The sequence below is a fragment of the Lissotriton vulgaris genome, chromosome 1_1, assembly GCF_964263255.1.
Source record: "Lissotriton vulgaris chromosome 1_1, aLisVul1.2, whole genome shotgun sequence".
In the NCBI taxonomy this organism is placed as follows: Eukaryota; Metazoa; Chordata; class Amphibia; order Caudata; family Salamandridae; genus Lissotriton; species Lissotriton vulgaris.
Window position 1 is genome coordinate 1,627,647,912 of NC_141685.1, and position 20,712 is coordinate 1,627,668,623.

General features: G+C 46.1%; 1 protein-coding gene across 8 annotated transcripts in view; it reads left to right on the forward strand.

The window, feature by feature from the left end:
• The window catches only part of SBF1 (SET binding factor 1), a 1,591,024-nt gene that overhangs the window by 474,947 nt on the left and 1,095,365 nt on the right, over positions 1-20,712 (forward strand). For all 8 annotated transcript variants that reach the window (XM_086918836.1, XM_086918839.1, XM_086918838.1 and 5 more), the window contains exons 9-10: positions 197-310; positions 1,744-1,821. In XM_086918836.1, the coding sequence (XP_086774962.1) occupies positions 197-310; positions 1,744-1,821 (192 nt within the window). The remainder of the gene's footprint in view (positions 1-196; positions 311-1,743; positions 1,822-20,712) is intronic.

Consider the following 20,712-nt stretch of genomic DNA (forward strand, 5'->3'; position numbering starts at 1 on the left):
GTTGATGATCAGTGTTCATGATTTCACCAACAATACCATATTTGATCCTTGATGCCAGCTTATTGGGAGATAACTGAGGGTAATGAGAAGTCCTCTCTGTAAGCTTAAAGTTCTGTCATAGTGTGTGAGATGGGCTTGTTGAAAAAACTTCAGTCTTGTACCACTAAGCCGTACAACTATCTATTTTGTCTTGTAGCTGGATGTGATTATTGCAGATCTGGATGGAGGGACAGTGATGGTCCCAGAATGCATTCATATCCCTCTTCTTCCAGAACCTCTTCTGCACCGCACACAGGAAGCGCTGTCTCTGGTAAGTATAGGAAGCCATTTACATTCTCTATTCTACTTTATACTGCTCAGCACTTTAAGTTTTCACTCATATTTCACCTTTCATACTATCTAGTTCTTTGTAATTCGACTCACTTCCACAATTCAATTTTTTTTTTCAATCTACATCAGGCGTGTCAGTCCTTCAAGATAGATTCTTGCACATCACTGAGCACCTGTTGTCTTACTGAAAAAGACGCACTGAACATAGCATCACCTTAAATTCTTACACTGTTTTCGTAATTCCCTTCTGCTATGCAGTAAAAATTGTGATGTTTTAATTGAGCATTTTAATAGGCACACCCTTTCTTTAGCACATTGGTGTTCGTTGTGAAATATCTTAAAGGAGATCTAAAAGGATTCCCTGGTATATGACTAATCACAACTTTAATTTCTTTATAATGCTAACACAAATACTCATACAAGGTGCACTTCAGTCCTGACCTGTCGCAACATGTCTAGAATGAAAGCCCACTGCTGTGTGCTTAGACGCAATCCGTTCTGTTTTGTTTTCCAGATGCATACAGCAGGAGCTCAGTCTTGGAGTCCTAACATGTGCTTTCTTGAGTTGCTTTCTTGGGAAAATACTACAAACTACAGACCACTCATCTCGCTCACATTTTACACCTCCACATTACACCTCCTACATACCACACCGGTCGAGCCATATTCTTCTGTGTCAAAGCATTTCCTTTCTGTCCTCCGGTAACCTTTCCATTTAATGTGTGGCATCACAACACAAAATGCCGATGTACCTTAGTCAGGAACTGCAATATTCTGCTAATCAGTTAGTGACCAACATAACCTTGCCAACAAAGGTGGCCTGCAACATGCCTACTCTTCCAATTCTGAGAATCAAACACAACTGGTGCCAGTGTAGCGCAGTTGTTATTCATTGCATCATATGTCAGTCTAGTTTTGGTATTTGGTTCAGCTCTGCATTTCACCTTAATACTTGCATCACCCTTTGATATTCCAAAACTGAGAAACCAACTCGCCCTGCCAACATACTCCATAGTATGCCGGCAGCAATGAGTGTTATTTCATTATGACACACACACAGCTATACCAAATCGCGTCAGTCCTGACATGCAGCACTTCTTGCTATTCCAGACAGAGCTCTGGCAAAGCATCCCAGTTTTGACCGACTGCCCCATTCGCTGTTCCAGCACCACATCTCAGACAAATCCCCAGCTCACTACTTTTCCAGTACTGACAAACATACATCACTCTTATCCAATCCGGACCAGAGCCTTAGCTATTCCAGCACTGCTTCTGACATCCTGCTCTGGAAAGACTGGTGTTGCTACTTTGAGTTGCTGAGACAGCATTACTGCTCCTGAATCTCTGTCCTATCCTCAACCCCTTCTACACTTTAAGAAACAATCCCCTCTAGTGTCTCTGTCTTTTCTGCAGGTTTTGGACCCAGAGTTGGAAATTGCTGACCTTGCTTTCCCACCATCCTCCATCTCTGCCTCATCGCTAAAAATGCAGGTTGGTAAAGAAGGTTGGCCTTCAGACAACTAGTTGCCCTGTTCATGTTCACAGTATCCCTCTCTGTTGAATTTCTATGTATTGTGTGGACTGTCTGAAACCAATTTTTATATCTCTTAGCTTGCTGATATTCTCAGAACTAGGTTATGTAGTCTTCAACCGTACTATTAGCATGTGCCCTGTCCCATCTCTCCAAAATTGGCTGTGCATGACTTTCAGCAATGTGTAGTGGGCTGTGCTTGCTGGATATTAGAAAAAACACAGGGTGGTTAAGGGCCCGAGGGGAATTTTTTTTTTTATAGACCAACTGGTATCTTGTCCCCCAACTACAAAACTTAAACACACGGAAGATGCCAAAGGTCTTTGTTTTGATTTAAACTCCTATATAGAACCTATGAAGTGTTCTGCATAGGTAGTAGGACCAAAAGGTTACTACAGGAAAGAAATGAAACACAGGAGAGATTAAAGAGAGAAGTTCAGAATCTGAACCCAGAAAAATTACCCATCAGCCCACTCAATAGTGGAACCTCGTCATCTGGGTTTTCACGTTGGAAAATGGTGTCCAGTAAGCCCTTCCTCAAGAGAAACTCAAGGCTAGCTGTCCTTGGACCCAATGGTTGAACCATCAACCAAAGCAGATGACAGAGTCTAGGCTGGTAGGGCTTAGTTGCAGTGCTCAGAAATGTGTGAAGAAATGAAACAAAGAGGAAAATGATCCAAGTGATTAAAAATATCTATCTTGATGTCATGAAAGAAACTTTATTGGGTCTGCCCATCAAGATGGTATAATTAAAAGCAGAGTGATAATAGCGTGCAAAAAATTGCTATTTACCATAGATGTTCAGTGGTCAACATGTTTCAGCCTTTATAGGCTTTCGTCAGGACCTATGATTCACTACTGCAACACTTACTTATTGTGCTGTGAATGACAATCTACAGACATTTTCTGGATTGATGTGCCATCATCTCCTGTGAAAAGATAAGAGAACACAGAAAAAAAGAAAAACCAACAAAGAATATGGTGCTCAGAACAGTTGTCATATATGTATATGCACTGATTCATATGTTGTGTTCTCATTTATTACTTACCCAAATTTTTGGGAAGAGAAACCTGAGCTGAAACATGTTGACCACTGAACATCTATGGTAAATAGCAATTTTTTGCACGCTATTATCACTCTGCTTTTAATTATACCATCTTGATGGGCAGACCCAATAAAGTTTCTTTCATGACATCAAGATAGGTATTTTTTATCACTTGGATCATTTTCCTCTTTGTTTCATTTCTTCACACATTTCTGAGCACTGCAACTAAGCCCTACCAGCCTAGACTCTGTCATCTGCTTTGGTTGATGGTTCAACCATTGGGTCCAAGGACAGCTAGCCTCGAGTTTCTTTTGAGGAAGGGCTTACTGGACACCATTTTCCCACGTGAAAACCCAGATGACGAGGTTCCACTATTGAGTGGGCTGATGGGTAATTTTTCTGGGTTCAGATTCTGAACTTCTCTCTTTAATCTCTCCTGTGTTTCATTTCTTTCCTGTAGTAACCTTGCTGGATATTAGCCTGAGGCCAAACCCTGTTTATGTCCCACCAACAGAAGCATTGTCCTGCACCCCGCCCGTGTCCACGGTAGTCACATGCACAGCCTTTGAGTTGCTATGTGGATTTAATTTTTTTAATTTGTTTTTCCAGGATTTGGTATTCTGTAGACAAAAAATAAATGTAAAAATATTTTTTTTAATTGTGGATCTTGATCTGCATCAGCGAATCAAGCCCAAAATGCTGCTGGCCGTCTCCACAAATGTGTGGGTGAATCTGCTCATCCTGGTGATAATGGGGATATTTTTGGCAAATTACTAGGGGCACTGTATGCCCCTCTGACATTCCACTACCCTCTCACATCCCGGACCCACAGCCTCCATGTAACTAGGAGTAAATACTCATCTGAATTTTTCCTCTTCAGTATAAAAGTGGTTACTGTTGTTTGGTATTGATGTGCTGAACTATCTACCATTAGAATGGTGTTGTATATGTTGAAACAGCTACATTAAGTTTTATTGTACCGTTAAGTTCACCAGACTGTTCTTAAATTTGATTTGGAAAATACATTTTATTGGCTGAGATGATGTTGATTCTCAACTCTGTGCCCCCTTGCCATAGCAGCTATATTGATGTTACTGTTGAGGTTTTTGTGATTTGTCTGTATCACCATTTGCGAGGTCATGAGCAGCTCATTGGGTGAATATATGCTTGTATTGCTCAGCATTGCTGGTGGATTAGTGGTTTGTAGGTTTTGCATTGTAATCATAACATGCTTTTAACTAGGTGTTTTATTAGGGAGATTTAACTGGGTTTTATTGAGTTATACATGTTAGATCTCATGAGTAAAGATCTATAACTTCCTTTAAACTGTGCTTTTAACAGCACCTTCCCACGAGCCACTCCAGCAGCAAGTTATTAGATAGTATGTGGTTATGCTTCAATCGTGTTTTTTCCACAGGAAGAGTTTTTTTCTCGCTTAGAACTTTGACTCTGTATGGCAATTCTGAAAATTAAAATAAAGATGTGGTTGTCCACCCAAACTCAGTTTGAAAATTACCAAATCAGTTTGTGTCAGGCCTCAACCAGACTATTTATTACTTTAAATTGTGCGTTTCCCCTTTGAGTGAGCATAGGTCATTAAAAGATTGACTTTTCTGTGAGCACATCACTTTGGCAAACGCCATTCTTTCAGATGTCAGGAGGCACCATATAAAAGGTATCATTATCAGAATCATGCTATAACATTTTCCACAATATGGAAAATGTTATAAAGGCTTGTAGGTCGCTTGAGCAGGCATGACATCTGGAGTTCCTCCATCAAGAAAGGATCAAATATGGCAAGATCCATTAAGATGATTCTTAATGTCCAAATATGGCTATCACACAGAAAAATGATAGTTTTGTAGCAAACACATCCATACCATCCCCTCTTTTATATTTTGGGGGAAGCTAAAACCCTAGTTCTTAAATTAGTAATTCAATAAATCTTCAGTTGATAACCGTTGTAGGAAGCTGGCTCTGAATGTGGTATTACCATTAGGTGGTTATACCGTGGACAGAGTCCAGGGGTTCCCCAAAACTGTACAGGGATCAATATAAAACCCAAAGTGTTTTATTAGTGATAGGGTGGGCAAGCAGCCTTGGGCCTAACACAGAGGAGTGTAAGACATTTAGTGCACAACAGTGATCAATAATGGACACACGACTCAAGATGGAGATCCAGATTAATTAAAAAAAATTATACTGTGTTTGCACTTTATTTTAAGACCAAGATCTACGCAATAAGTAGAGTACGTTTTTAAATAAAAATACTTATCACTTTAAAAAATCGACACTTAGAAACTTGGTTTGGGGGTTAAAACCGGCACTGGGGGCACAAAGCAGCACCAAACATACACCACCAGAGATGCAGGGGCAGCCGGGTGCAGGGTGCTATTTCGATGTCTGGTACCTAATGCTTTTCAGTGAGGTTTCTTCTTTTGGCAAATAGGCTGAAGGCATGGCACCAAAGGTTGCAGGAGGGAGACCAACGACAGCAGTGGTAAGTAGAGATGTAGGGGATTGTAGGGACACCATCAGTTCAGCTAACCAAGGCCCAGGGGCTTCGGGTGCAGGGGTGCCTTTTGACATGGGAGTCTTCTTACTGGATATGGTCGCGGTCGGGGGGAGCCTCTGAATTTACACTGCTGGCATCGTCGTGGAGATCAGGAGAGGTCAGTCAAAGCTCGCTGGGGAGACTTCACTGCACAGTTAAGCCGCTCACACTCGAGCTGTGGGCATCAGGTGCTGAGTGGGCAGGAATCGCGGTTCAAGCTGGATCCGGAGCCCTTGAAGTCTGTTTCTTCTGGACCGGTCAGCTAACTACGAGAGATCAGAGTCTTTTTTTGGAGTCTTTTTCGAAGGCAGCAGTCCTCCCAGGGTTTTCAGAGGTCGCTGGCTGCAAGACAGGTCGCTGGTTCGCAGAAGCTGAAGACAAGCCGGTATGGTTGGGGCCAAGGCAGTCGTCGCCTTCGGTCTTCTCTGCAGGGTTATCTTCTTGCTTCTTAGGTCATTGCAGATCTAGTTTCTATGTCTGGATTAGTCACCTAAATACTAGATTTAGCGGCGTTTTAGGAGAGTACCAGATAGGGCCAATGGGCACCTTACCTGGGGTGACTACACCCTCTATTATGCCACTCTCCTATGGGAGGGTGCATATACCTAGGGCCAGATGTACGACGCTAAAAAGCATGGGCTCATGTACAAACAGTATTTTGCAACTCGCTAAATACTGTTTTGCGACTCGCTATTAGGAAGGGGCGTTCCCTTCCTAATAGCGACTGCAAAGCTATGTACCAATCTTTTGTTACCGTAATTGCGGTCACAAAACACTCACACATTACCACCTACTTCAAGTAGGTGGTAATGCATTCGCAAATGGTAAGGGGTCCCCAGGGGACCCCTTTCCAGGGACCACTGCCTGGCCATAAAAAATGAAACTAAAACGTTTCATTTAAAAACATTTTTTTATATGCATCCCGTTTTCCTCTTCAAGCACTGGCCCATCCTGGGGAGGGGGTGTGACACCTCTGCCCAGGATGTGCATTGTTTCTGGTCCCAGAAAGCAGGGGCTCTCTACCCAGGGGTCCAGAAACATGTCTGATGCAGGTTGGCTGTCGACAGCCGATCAGAGACCACACCAGGGTTGGTAGGTTTTCAGAGGGCTCCTCTGATGAGCCCTCTGGGTACATGGTGCAATAAATCCCACACTGGCATCAGTTTTGATTTATTGAAAGGAGTAATTTGCTACCAAACACTCCTGTGTTAAGTGACGCCATACGCCATCAGGGTGCTGTGGAACTAGAGTTGTTAATTTTCCAGCCCATGTACTCTCTGTGGCTTCCCTGGCACTGACAATATTAAGGAATAGACCCCAAAATTGAAGGGGCATATCTGCTCCCTCCTGCAGCTATGACTTCACCTACTGTATAGTGCACCTTCCCTTAGGCCTGTGAGGCCTGCTAGAGGGAGGACTTACCTATGCCTTCAGGCAGTGTGGGCTGGCATGGCACCCAGGCAGGTTGCCATATCAACTGTGTCGTTTTCTCCCTCACAGGGGCATTCAAGCTGCCAGGGCATTGGCATAGTCCCAGTGAGATGGGTCCCAAGGTACCACTTATAGGAAGTACCAATTGGGATTTGTTTTTAGAGAAGAAGCACTGGCACAGGGAGCCTGGTTGTCAAGGACTCTGTGTACTACAATTGAAACCATATCAAAACCAGGCAAAAAGTGGGGCTAACCCCAGGGCTCCCAGGCCGCAATTGACCATGCTACAGATCAGGGCTTTCAAAGAGGCCATGCTGCATATTTTCTGTTCAATTCCTCTGATGACCCTTGAGATCCCACGGACCCACAGGGGGCATCCAGTTGGGATACAGCTGACTGTCCTTAACTGACATGATCTGTCTCTTTGGGACCTAGTGCTGGGCCTGTTCCCACTTGGATACAGACTTCCACTCTGGCCCAAAGAGCCAAATCTGTTCTCAACGACGGTACTGATACAGACTTCCACTCTGGCCCAAAGAGCCAAATCTGTTCTCAACGACGGTACTGATACTACTTGATGATCTTGTGCCGATACCCATGTTGGACCCCGAACTGGCGTCAGCCAAGCCGACTGATGGCGCTGTATGAAATTACAAAAGTGCAACTGGTTGTCATGCAGCTTAACCTAGTTCCTTTAGTGTATTGCAACTTTTAGCTGGTCCACAACAGACAATACTTCCAGCACTGTTGAGCCACATCCAAATATCTCAGGCTATTCTGTGTCCAGGCCCTTGCTGCAACACATCTTTTAACAGCCTCTCTCCAACCCCCACTTGCCCCATATAGTTGACCTCTTCCCACTGTTAGTCGCCCACTCACCCACCCATTTTAGCTCAGTCGCAATGTAATAATGTTTATAGTCCTGAGCGGCCAGATCTCCCTCCGCTCTTGGGAGTTGTTGTTTATGCAGGGCTGCCCTTCCTACATTCTCCTCAGATAAAGTTCAGTAACAACCTATTTATATCTCTGAAATAGATAAAGGGCATCACCATCGGAAAATGTGGCAAAAAAATAGAAGAGGTGAGGCAGGAGCACTATTTTCCTAAGTGCCAATCGTTCCATTTGCGATAGAGGCAACTTTATCGAAAATTGCGCATATTCCCTTGCTTTAGATAGCACTACATGAGTTTAGTGACTTGGTTGGAGGAGGAACCTATTTCAAGCTCACACTGGTTCATCTTTACAAAACAAGTGAAATTCACTCACAAAACCTGTGTTCGAGGCATGTGGGCTGCTGAATTCATATCTGTGCATAGTCCGCCACCTAGTGTTGGGTCCGGATGATTGCACATTGTTGTCCTGGAAGAGTCTTCGAAGTATCACGAGATAGGTGGCTCCTCCCCTGGACTACAGTGCGCATGGGCATCGCCTCCATCCCCAGATTGTTTTTTTCCGCCATAGGGTTCGGATGTGTTTTCGGTTCCCTCCATCGGAACCGATAGTTGTTTGATTTTTACTTGAGACCAAAAGGTCTTTAGGCTGGGCGTCGGTATAGTTGCGTTCGGGTTTCTTACTGACTCTCAGCTCCGATCTCCTACTGCCCTTCCACGTGCTTCGACGCGGACGGGCCTACACTACAACATTTGCTATGGAGCGGACTCCATTCAAGAAGTGTCCGCTGTGTCACTCAAAATATTCGCACCTCGACGTGCACCCCGTGTGCAACACATGCTTGTCACCGGATCACCGTGAAGACACCTGCATGGCGTGTTCGAAGTTTAGGAGTAAGAAAACTTTGAAGATTCGCCGGGCTAATCGACTCCAGGCACAGTTGTCGGCTTCGGCGCCCCCACCTGATGACATCTTTCAGGAATCGGTCGAGGAAGAGGACGACGTACAAGGGTCGGACTCTGGCCCCGCGTCCGAGGAAGAGACCTACGACGCGGAGGAGGAGGCCTACGACGAAGTCTCCGGTGAGGTAGGGGACGACGAACTGATTTGTGCCACGATGGGAGATAGCTCAGAGGAAGAGCATCCCCAACCAGACTCCGGGGCTACTCCCCGTCATACGGCCCAGGTCGAGGGATCGCCTTCGGGCCTTACCCAAGATCTAACTATGAGTCCTACGTCCCCGCCTCCGGGCCCGGTCACGGACATTTCTAACAAGAAACCGAAAGTGAAGCCAACTGGTCTCGCACCCTCGGATGCGAAACCGAAACCGAAAGTGGCGTTGGTGAAGAAGGTTCTGGAGGCGTCAACTTCCACGAAACCCAAAATGGCCGACTCGAAGAGCCACGCCAAAATGGCCGACCACAAGAGCCGCGCCAAAATGGCCGACCCGAAGCCCTCCGGGTCGGCGCCGAAGGTGAAGGCATCCGACGCGGCTGCGTCGGCACCGAAAGGGGTCGCGGACCCGAAAACGGCTTCGAAGAAGCGTCACGCCGACGGTGCGCCAGGCCATGGGGCGTCGGCACCGAAGAAGAGGCCTACCGGCGACCGGGCTCTCGGAGAAGAAGAGTCGCTCGCGACGGTTCAGCCCTCGGCATCCCTTACAAAGAAGGTGGGAGAATCCTTAAAGCGGATCCAACAGTCCACTGTTGTTCCCAGCCAGGACACTGTAGTGCCTAGGCCCACGCCGAAGCCTGCCAAGGAGCAAACGCCAATTCGTTTTACCCTTCCTCCCAAGTCGGCGCCGAAGGCCTTCGCGCCTAAGCAGAGCGGACACTCTCAGGATGTATTGACGCCGAAGGCTGCCTTGGTGGTGTCGAAGCTTCGGCTCCAACCGCTCGCGGTGGAGGAACGTCGTGAGGTGACCATCGACGCCAACACCGGAAAATTGTCGCTCCTCAAACGAAAGATTACGTCGGAGCCGGCATTGGAACCTTTTAGGATTCCACTTAAGAACAAAAGGTACTCTGCGGACTCTTCGGCTCTGATGGAACCTCTGTCTCCACAAGCCATGGAACACTCGCCGGCCCTTTCCCCCGTGCCTGATGTGGACGAGGAAGAGGACGAGTACAACTATCCTGCGTACTCGGATCCGGAAGAGGAGCATGTGCCCTGGACAGCAGGAGGCGACACAGACGACCCGCAGTCGGGCCAGGACACTCAACTTTTCGCCGCAAAGACGTCTCCGACAGAGGACTCGGCGGCGTTTAATGCATTAATAGAGAGAGCTGCAGCGAACCATGACGTCGAACTGCACTCAGACCCCGTGGATGCGGACTTCTTAGTCGACACCTTCTCGGTAGCCGAAAAGCAAGTCAAGATACTACCGATGCTTAAAGGGGTGCTGAAGCATGCACAGGAGGTATTCAAGGAGCCCACCCGGGCGCGGGTGGTCAATCCTCGCATCGACAGGAAATATAAAGCGGCGCCCACGGATCCCACGTATATTAAGGGACATTTGCCATTGGACTCCCTGGTGGTGTCCAACGCTCGAAAGAGGGCGAATTCGCAGACTACTGGTGATGCTCCTCCCCCAGACAAAGAGTCCAAAATCTTTGAGGCATCAGGCAAACGCATTGCTGCACAGGCAGCGAACATCTGGAGGATCTCTAACACTCAAGCCCTGCTTGCACGTTATGATAGGGCCCATTATGACACATTAGAGGCCATCCTGCAACACTTGCCTGACCAATACAAGGAGGCGGGGGAGATGCTCATTCAGGAGGGTAAACTCATTACAAATGCATCCATCAAATGTGCCCTAGATGTGGCAGACACTGCCTCCAGGGCTATCAATACAAGCGTGTTACTTAGACGCCATGCCTGGCTTCGAATTTCTGGGTTCAAACCCGACATACAAACCACAATACTGGGTCAGACAGTGAATCCTGACCATCTGTTCGGCCCTGAGGTGGATGCCTCCCTAGAAAAAATGAAAAAAGATACCGAAACTGCCAAGTCTATGGGGGCTTTACAAAGTCAGCAGTTTCGGGGTGGTTCCTTTCGCCGCTCCAATTCAAGAGGCACCTCAAGAGGCCAGGCATCCCAGTCCACGCAATACTACAAGGGTAACACCCAGTCCTCGTATAACAACAACAAGGGCAGGGGTGGATACAGAGGCAATAATATCAAAGGCAGGGGACGTGGAAACATTGCCTCCAGGTCCACCGCCTCCAACAAGCAGTGACGTCTTGTCACTCCCCCCCGATCACACGACACCTGTCGGGGGGAGACTCCAGCAGTTCCTGCCGGCGTGGAGGTCCATCACCACGGACAGGTGGGTGAGGTCTCTTATCCAGTACGGGTACTGTCTAGAACTTACGTCCATTCCACCGGACATACCGCCAAGAAGCCGTGCTATGTCCGACGAGCACTTGACCTTGTTGCAGCAGGAAGTACTGGTCATGCTGCAAAAAGGGGCGATAGAGCTCGTTCCATTGCAAGAACGGGGAACAGGGGTTTACTCCCTGTATTTTCTGATCCCCAAAAAGGACGGATCACTCAGGCCGATCCTGGACCTCAGGCCCCTGAACTGGTACATCAACTCGGAGCACTTCCATATGCTCACATTGCAGCAGGTGCTTCCCCTGCTTCAACGGGGGGACTTCCTAGCAACGCTGGATCTGAAGGATGCCTATTTCCATATTCCCCTGCATCCTTCCCACAGAAAGTATCTCAGATTCACGATCTTAGACCAGCATTACCAGTTCAGAGTCCTGCCGTTCGGGGTCACCACGGCACCGAGAGTTTTTACCAAATGCCTAGCGACTGTGGCGGCGCATCTCCGTCGCCAGCACGTCCATGTCTTTCCATACCTAGACGACTGGCTTATTCAGGCAAAAACGAAACAGCAGTGCGTAGACCACGTGTCACGCACCATTCACCTCCTGCACGATCTGGGATTCTCTCTGAACTACCCAAAGTCCCATCTCCAGCCCGCCCACGTGCGACAGTATCTGGGCGCGACGATAGACACTCTGGCAGCCACTGCGCAGCCGAGTTCAGTGAGAATCGCCAGTATCCAGGCGCTGATCCAACGATTCAGACCCCAAAACTCGCTTCCAGCGAGGGTGTTCATGCAGTTGATAGGCATGATGGCCTCCTGCATCTCCATTGTCCCGCACGCGAGACTACATATGCGTCCGCTTCAGGAGTGCCTGGCACGTCAGTGGACTCAGGCTCATGGGCAACTGACAGACCTAGTGTTGGTGAGCGGTCGGGCGTACAACTCTCTGCATTGGTGGAATCCACAAAACCTTTGCAAGGGCCGACCATTCCAAGAGCCTGTCCCACAGATCATCCTGACAACGGACGCCTCTCTCCAGGGATGGGGAGCGCATGTACTCCATTACACGGTGCAGGGACTATGGACACTTCAGCAAAGGAAGATGCACATCAATGTGTTGGAACTGATGGCAATCTTCATGGCCTTAAAGGCGTTCAAAGTACATCTGTGCAACAAGGTCGTGTTGATCCGGACGGACAACATGACGGCCATGTACTACATCCAGAAGCAGGGAGGAACACACTCTCCACAGCTGTCTCATCTGGCTCAGAGCATGTGGAAGTGGGCCATTCAGAGGAACATCTTCCTCATGGCAGAACATCTCCCAGGCAAGGACAACCAAATGGCGGATCTGCTCAGCAGACACAGCCATCAGATGCACGAGTGGGAGTTACATCCATCAGTACTCCAACCGTACTTCCAAAGGTGGGGTCATCCAGAGATAGACCTGTTCGCCACAAAGGAGAACGCAAAATGCCAAAGCTTCGCCGCCAGGTTCCCACACCCCCAATCACAGGGCAATGCGATGTGGATGAACTGGTCAGGCAGATTTGCGTACGCTTTTCCCCCAGCACCTCTGATACCGCTGGTGGCACGCAAGCTCAGGCAGCACTCGATGACGCTCATCCTGGTTGCTCCAACGTGGGCTCGCCAACCATGGTACTCCACGTTTCTGGAACTCTCCGTGGTACCGCATCAAAGGCTTCATCTCACTCCCAGCCTTCTGACGCAGAGCCATGGCGACATTCAGCACCCAGATCCGCAACAGCTCAACCTGGCGATCTGGCTCCTGAAGTCCTAGAGTTTGGCTACCTCAATCTTCCTCCCGATTGCATGGACATCATTCGGGAGGCGAGAAAGCCCACTACTAGAGCTTGTTATGCGGCTAAATGGAAGAGGTTTGTCGTCTACTGCGTGGAGCACAGCATTGACCCGCTAGACGCTTCCATTCAAAACATCATATGTTACCTCTTTCACCTGTATCGGTGTAATCTAGCTTACTCTTCCATCCGCATTCACCTGTCGGCTATGGCAGCATACCTCCAAAATAGGCAACACCTGTCACTCTTTAAGGTCCCTGCTATCAAGGCTTTTCTGGAAGGACTCAAAAGAGTCATTCCACCAAGGACTCCACCAGCCCCGGAATGGAACCTCAATGTGGTTCTTACAAGGCTGATGGGTCCCCCCTTTGAGCCACTACACTCTTGCGAGCTGCAGTTTTTGACCTGGAAGGTGGCGTTCTTGGTAGCAATCACATCGCTACGGAGGGTTAGCGAACTGCAGGCGCTCACCATCCAAGAACCTTTCTTCCAGGTACATGCCAACAGGGTGGTGCTCCGCACTAACCCTAAGTTCTTACCCAAAGTGGTCTCGCAGTTTCACATAAACCAAACTATTGAGTTGCCGGTGTTCTTCCAAAACCCAGAGACGCTGGCGGAGCGGATGCTCCACACCCTTGATGTGAAGAGGGCCTTGATGTATTATGTGGACAGGACAAAAGATTTCCGCAAAACCAAACAACTTTTTGTTGCTTTTGCCACACAACACAAGGGAAATGCAATCTCCAAAGCAGGAATAGCTAGATGGATAGTAAAGTGCATTCAGATCTGCTACGCTAAAGCTAAGCGCACTCTCACTATCCCACCAAGGGCCCACTCCACTAGGAAGTTGGGGGCCTCTATGGCGTTCTTAGGTAACATTCCCTTAGAAGACATCTGTAGAGCAGCCACATGGTCTACCACTCATACTTTCACTAAGCACTACTGTGTAGACGTGCATTCAAAACAACAGGCAGCTGTTGGTCAGGCTGTTCTAAAAACGCTTTTTCAGACTGCTGCAGCTGGCACGGGCGGCCGCCGCTAATGGAGGGACTGCTATGTATTCTATGCACAGATATGAATTCAGCAGCCCACATGCCTCGAACTGCAAATGCTACTTACCAGTATGCATCTGTTCTTGGCATGTAGGGCTGCTGACATTCATATCGCCCACCCTCCTCCCCGGCGCCTGTAGCAGCTGCAGTATGTATTCATATACAAACATATGCTCATAGCATGGTCATCACTCACTTCTTAACTCCATCTCTGCCTATGGCTAAAAACAATCTGGGGATGGAGGCGATGCCCATGCGCACTGTAGTCCAGGGGAGGAGCCACCTATCTCGTGATACTTCGAAGACTCTTCCAGGACAACAATGTGCAATCATCCGGACCCAACACTAGGTGGCGGACTATGCACAGATATGAATGTCAGCAGCCCTACATGCCAAGAACAGATGCATACTGGTAAGTAGCATTTGCAATTCAATTACTGTATGGTTAGATTTAAAAATGAAAATCTTGGAAATTGGTCTGCTAAGGTCACCAAGAGAGACAGCTACAGTGCAAAAAAACGAATCCTTGTGGTGCATAATTCAGTGAACTCATAGCAAATCTGGTCTACCTTGCAGCACTTCGTCCCTGTTGTGGGGATTAATTTTGCCACCAGACTCCAGCCCGAGCAGCCCACCAACGCATCCGGTCTCTCCCCGCCGCCGCAGCTGTCTCAATCCTAGCGCGTCCGCAGTGGGGGGGAGACCGAGGGGCACGAGAACTACATCGCCCAAGTGCCCTTGCGCTCTGAAGCCGCTTCCGGGGGATGACGCGCCAGGAGGCGCTTTAAATTCTACCCTGCCCTCCGCGTCGTGGGAGCACGCGGGAGCCGCACCGGGCTAAACCCGGGCAAAGGGCAGGCCCTCTTAGGTCCTCAGAGGCCTAAGTAGGCCGGGCGGGGCCACCCCCTTTGATTCGACCGACTTGACTTGAACATTAATCGGTCCTACAGAAGTAAGCTGCAACAGGGTGGCATTCCTTTTTCCGTTTGTTGTTTAGGATTGAGTGTACTGGGATGTGATTGATCCCATTGTGTGACATACTCTATATTATTGAACCAAAGGGGATTGGCAAGGTGCACTGGAGCATCGTCATATAATGACATGACATGAGTATTGAAAGTAAATAAAATGCGGAACATTTTACTTTGATACGGAAAAAAGAGATTGAAACCGAAAATTGATGAAAATTAATCAATTTGAACATTAAAGAATACAACAATCACCCTTTTTGTTGGTACGAGTCTTCTATGAAGAACCAAAAGGTGTGCCCAAACACAGGGATGCGTTCATGATGTATGTGCGCACATTTCATTCCAATACTCTATACTATTACCATTATGCCTATGAAAGGCGTCCCTAAAAACGTCATCTCTCAAGGCGGGTCTCTCAAAGGGACAATTGACCACTATTTGACGAGGGCAACATCAGCAATCGAACGGGAAATAGTGAGGGCTGAACAAAGTTTATCCCAAGAAACTCAACCTAACAAACGACCCCCCTTAGTGCATGTAGAACCTACGGAAATACCTTTGATATTAGGGGTTGAAAATGAACCCACCAACAACACAAATGCCCCAGTGGAGCTAGACTTAGCATTAACCATGTTAGACAGTCCTAACTTGTCGAAGGGGGATACAGGCGCAGCATTAGATGTCCAAATCCTGCTGGAGGAAACTTTTCATGATCCTGCCCCCACTACACCGAATAAAAATAACTCTACACATATTACATCTGAGCGGGTCCCTTCCACAAAAAGGAAACGTAAGGGTGCTAAGCATAGAGGGAGGTTGTCAAAACAAGCAAAACTGTACTCAAGCCCTCCCAATGTCATTAAATTCATACCAAAACCAACGAAGCCTCGTTTGTCCCCATATACGCCTTTACCAACTCCACCATCAGAACTCCTTTCATAAATTGAACACCTAGTAAGATCACTAATCTTTCCACTGCATATTTACATTTACATTTACATTCCACTGCTTGAAAGGCTTAGGAGACTAGGGGAATCAGTGAAAAAAATTGAGGAAGGGACTATTGCTAACAACGTAGACATTAACAAGTTATCTGGAAAAAAATATAATGTGATTCCAGCAGTAACTGCTGCAGCTAAGTCAAATGGGGCCATAAAAGGGAACAAACGTCAGCCAGTAGCCCACCTAAATCGACCCACCACCTCGCAGGACGCAAAACAAAATAAAGATCTTACCCCGACAAAGAGTACATCCCCTAACCCCGGTCCTATAGTTGATGGGGTAATTATAAAACCCGCCAGCAGCAATGGAAGTAATATCTGTATTGACCTCCCGCCAGAGGCTGCACCATTTATGTGTATGTGTTCTCTCTGGGGTCCCAGCGCTTTCAAATGGGAAAATAGAGGGACACCAAGATCTAAAGAATAAGGTTAGCTTTTGGTTAACTAAAAATAGACCGCTCCCCCGCAACTTGGATGGTAGAATTCTAAACTTCAGAAGGGTAGGGTGGGTTGGAAATATGACCAAGGATATTCCAGGAGATCTGGTCATTGTAAATTTTAGGGATAAACGTGTGATCCGGTTCCTACGAAGCTGGCAACCACAAATAGGAGATGGTTGCATAGTAACCTGGGAACTAGGTGATTTCTACCACAGAACTACCTACTTGCCTCTCATAAGACCTGGTACATTTAATGCCCCCTTCTCAGGGAATGTTGGAAGTGTTTCAACACAACCCTTGTTATCTTATAATAGATATGCCCCACTATCGAACCTAGAAGAAAATGACTGACAGAGGGTTTGTAATGCTCTTCCTCCGTTAGGGGCAGAGCAACCTAGTACGCCAGCTGATAAATGTTTAATTGATCCTATACATCCATCATGCCTAGGCCCAAATGCTGAACTTGTATCGTATCCTTCTCTGGTGAACATAAGTCCTATAACACCAGTGAGATTCCACGATAATGAGAATCTATCACCTTACTCAGAACATACTTTGGCAGCCAGCCCAGGTAATAAACAGATTTTAACAGTTTCACATGGAATGCAAGGTGTAAACACCAAGAGAGGGCTGATGGTTGCATTTTGGAACATTGCAGGGCTTCGCTCTAAGATAAATAACCCAATCTGGGTAAATTTTATTAAAGACATAGATATTTTATGCCTGCAAGAGACTTGGTCCCTCGAGGAAATCCACATGGATGGTTTTAAAACTTATCATGTACCAGCAGACCATTCTAGTCATGGGAGGCATAAAGGGGGACTCTGTGTGTACATCTCAAATCTTCTGGGGATAGCAACGATCAAAATGGTAAAGTTGTGCACTAACTACCAAATTATTGCTTTGCAGGTTTCTCTTAAAGTCGAGATAATTATCATCAATATGTACAACAATCTAGAAAAGTCCCAAGTAAGCGATATGGTCCTTAATAAGGATGTTAGCACTATGCCTGTTAAACTAGGGAGGGATTCGATTTTTATATGGGGGGGTGACTTTAATCATTGCCTCTGCCAACAGTTCCTGAGCGGATGTGGCGACTATGAGGCAGATGATACGGAGCACCAACCGCATTTCACCCATAATAACGGGGGAGACTCTTTCAATGAGATGATGGGCACTTATAACCTGAGTTTTGTCAACATATTATGTACACCAACTGTGGAGTTCAATACCACTTTTGTGGGGAGAGGTCATAGTACATTGATTGACTTTATCACTATCTCGAATAGTCATGCATCCTGGCTATTCGATTTTGTAACCCACACTATCGGACTTAGTGATCATCTTCCACTTAACTTTTCCATAATACTACCACAGGTTAAAGAACGCTCACTGGTTGAAAGGTTGGCATGGACCAAAGGATGTGCACTGGGTAGGCAAAACGGATACGCTCTCAAATGGGCACATAGTAACCCGGAGGTCACTAACAGTAATATAATAAAGCAAGCTATAATACCAATTACTAAATGCCTACAGGAAGAGGTTACGTATCCAGAGGTACTAGACTCCTTTGCTGATATCACTAGGATTATTCAAGACAATTTAGAGCGCCCTAGTAAAGAACATAAACCTTGTGAAAACCGGTGGTTCGATTCGACCTGTACGAAGGCCCATTCATGACTTAAAAAGGCCCTGCATAAATATTACAGAAACCAGGACGAGATAAAAGACTGCAGGAAAGAGTATATGACAGCAAGAAAGTCCTGTAAGCGTAAAATTAAAAATGATGCGTGGGTGAATTTATATGAGGCTTCATTAAGAAGGGATAGCTCCTCTTTCTGGGCAGCAGTTAAGGCACCTTTTTTTTAGCCCGGGGGAAATGGCAAGAATTGAGGTGGCAATAACAGAAGATTCCTTGATAAACTTCTTTGCAGAAGTTTATAATCCTGGCGGGGCAAAGAAATTTGTAGATACGGGGTAAATAAGGCAGGGGCGACTGGAAAATTTTGAACAAATTAACATCACCATCACTAATAAGGAAATTGCAGAGGCCATCAAGCAAAGTAAGGGAGGCAAAGCTCCGGAAGCGGATGGTATCCTGATCGATTTATTTAAATATCCGATTGATTTATGGTCCCCCCTCCTTACACGTGTGCTGGAGGCAAGTTGTGAATTGGGCTTTATTAATACCTGGTCTGATTCAATAATTATTCCAATATTTAAGAAAGGAGACCGGCAAAATCCCTCCTGCTACCGCCCTATATCCCTCCTGGATTCATTTATGAAAGTTACAGGGAGGGTAATCCTGAACCGTCTACAGCAATGGGCAGAAGATCTAAATATCTTATCCCCGGTACAATACGGGTTCAGGGAGGGACGGGGTACAGTGGAGCAGGTTCTAAATTTCACAATGTTGATGGGAAAATATACTCAGGCAAAGGAGGGTAAACTCTATGCAGCGTTTGTTGACCTAAGTGCAGCATTCAACTGTGTTATTCACAGCCGATTATGGCAGATTTTAGAGGAAATGGTGGATGAGGTGCTAATATCTTTTTTGAGACAACTCTATGTGGGTGCTAGGGGGAAAGTGAGATTTGGCACTGAAGGAGAATGTAATAAGCCGTTTCATGTCATGCGGGGGAGTAAGGCAAGGCTGTGTACTCGCCTCTTTTCTTTTCACACTGTATACTAACGGCTTGGAAAAAGAACTGGTGGCTGAGGTGCGTGATTCCCCGCAGGTAAATCATAAACAAATTGTGTCACTTTTGTATGCTGATGATGCCGTGATTATGGCACGGACGCAAAGAGGCCTACAAACGGCATTAGATACATACATACACTTCATGGACAATAGAGGGCTGAAACTTAATGTATCTAAAACATTTGTAATGACCTGTGGTAAACGCAAAAATAGAGATTGCCTTCTATTCGTAGGGAATAAGAAATTGTTCCAACTAAAACCTTCTCTTACCTGGGTATTGTATTAGATGCATCTGGTTCATGGGGACCAGCAATTAGCAACAGGTCTTTGTTGTTTAAAAGAGCTGTGGCTGCACTCATGATATTTTCGAAAAAGATGGGGAAAAGACCGCCTGAAATTTTGTTAAAAATCTATCAGGCCAAGTGCATAAGTACAGCCATCTATGGGGCAGGTGTTTGGGGAATTTTTGATTCTACATCTATACAAAAGGTAGAAAATGCCTTTTTAAGATTCATCTTGGCAATTCCCCAAAGTTCACCTGTGTTTAATTGTCACTCAGATTTGGGCATTCGTTATGTCGGCGATCTAATTAGTATGCAACCGATATTGTTATGGCATAGAGTTTGGACTTCGCCTGATCTTGCATTAAATAGAGATATTATTAATGATTGTCTGGGTATGGACAAGGTCACCAGGATAACCTGGCTGTCCTATATTTGTAAATTTACAAAGGACTTAGGAAGACCTGAGTACTTTAATCTGCCAGAATCGCTGTGTAACATTTCGAGGAAGGATTTAAAGCTGCTTTGTTGGAACCACCTTGAAACCCTAAGGCTAGGAGTAGAATTAAATAAAAAATCTGTAATGCAGCATCAAATTAGCCTAGTCTCGAACTCAATTCAGCCATATTTAATTTGGTGTCTGGAGGGTTTCGACAGGTATCTATTGACAAGATTTAGGTTTGATGTCTTCTTTCGATTAATTTCATTTCCCAAAGTGAATGATTGGGACAGAACGCTGTGTAAATGCCTGTGTGACATGTCCAATCAATCCACGATGCATGCGATCTGTTTTTGTAAATTTTAAGCTGCTGAAAGGTCCAGGTGGATTACACCACTCTTAAAAAAAAACAGGGAACATGGCGACAGTGCCGTCCGGCCCTATTGTTTTTATTATCATTATATGATGTACACTGTGTGGCGGTAATGACTGTTTTTTTAAAAAGTATCTTGAAAAAAGGAAAAGCATAAATATTTTTTAATATTATATGTATTTATTGTTCTTAAATGTAGGTTTTTAATGTATCGTTTGTATACGAAATGAACTTGTGGCTTTTATGATTTTATGTTTTCTGAAATCGAATAAAGCTTTTTCAATCAATCAATCAATCAGTGAAGATACTCGTGACTTCAAACTCCAGTTACAGGTAAGTAACATTTTGTTCCCAGTGTCTATCTTCAGCTACCTTATTCTTACGGGAGTATAAGGTGTGGTTTTTCACTCTGCCTACACTATTACTTCACAGAAATTTAAGATCTGTAGGATTGAATGGGCTTGTGCTGGCTATGTTCTCTTCTACCAGAGATCTGAGGTCTTGTTTC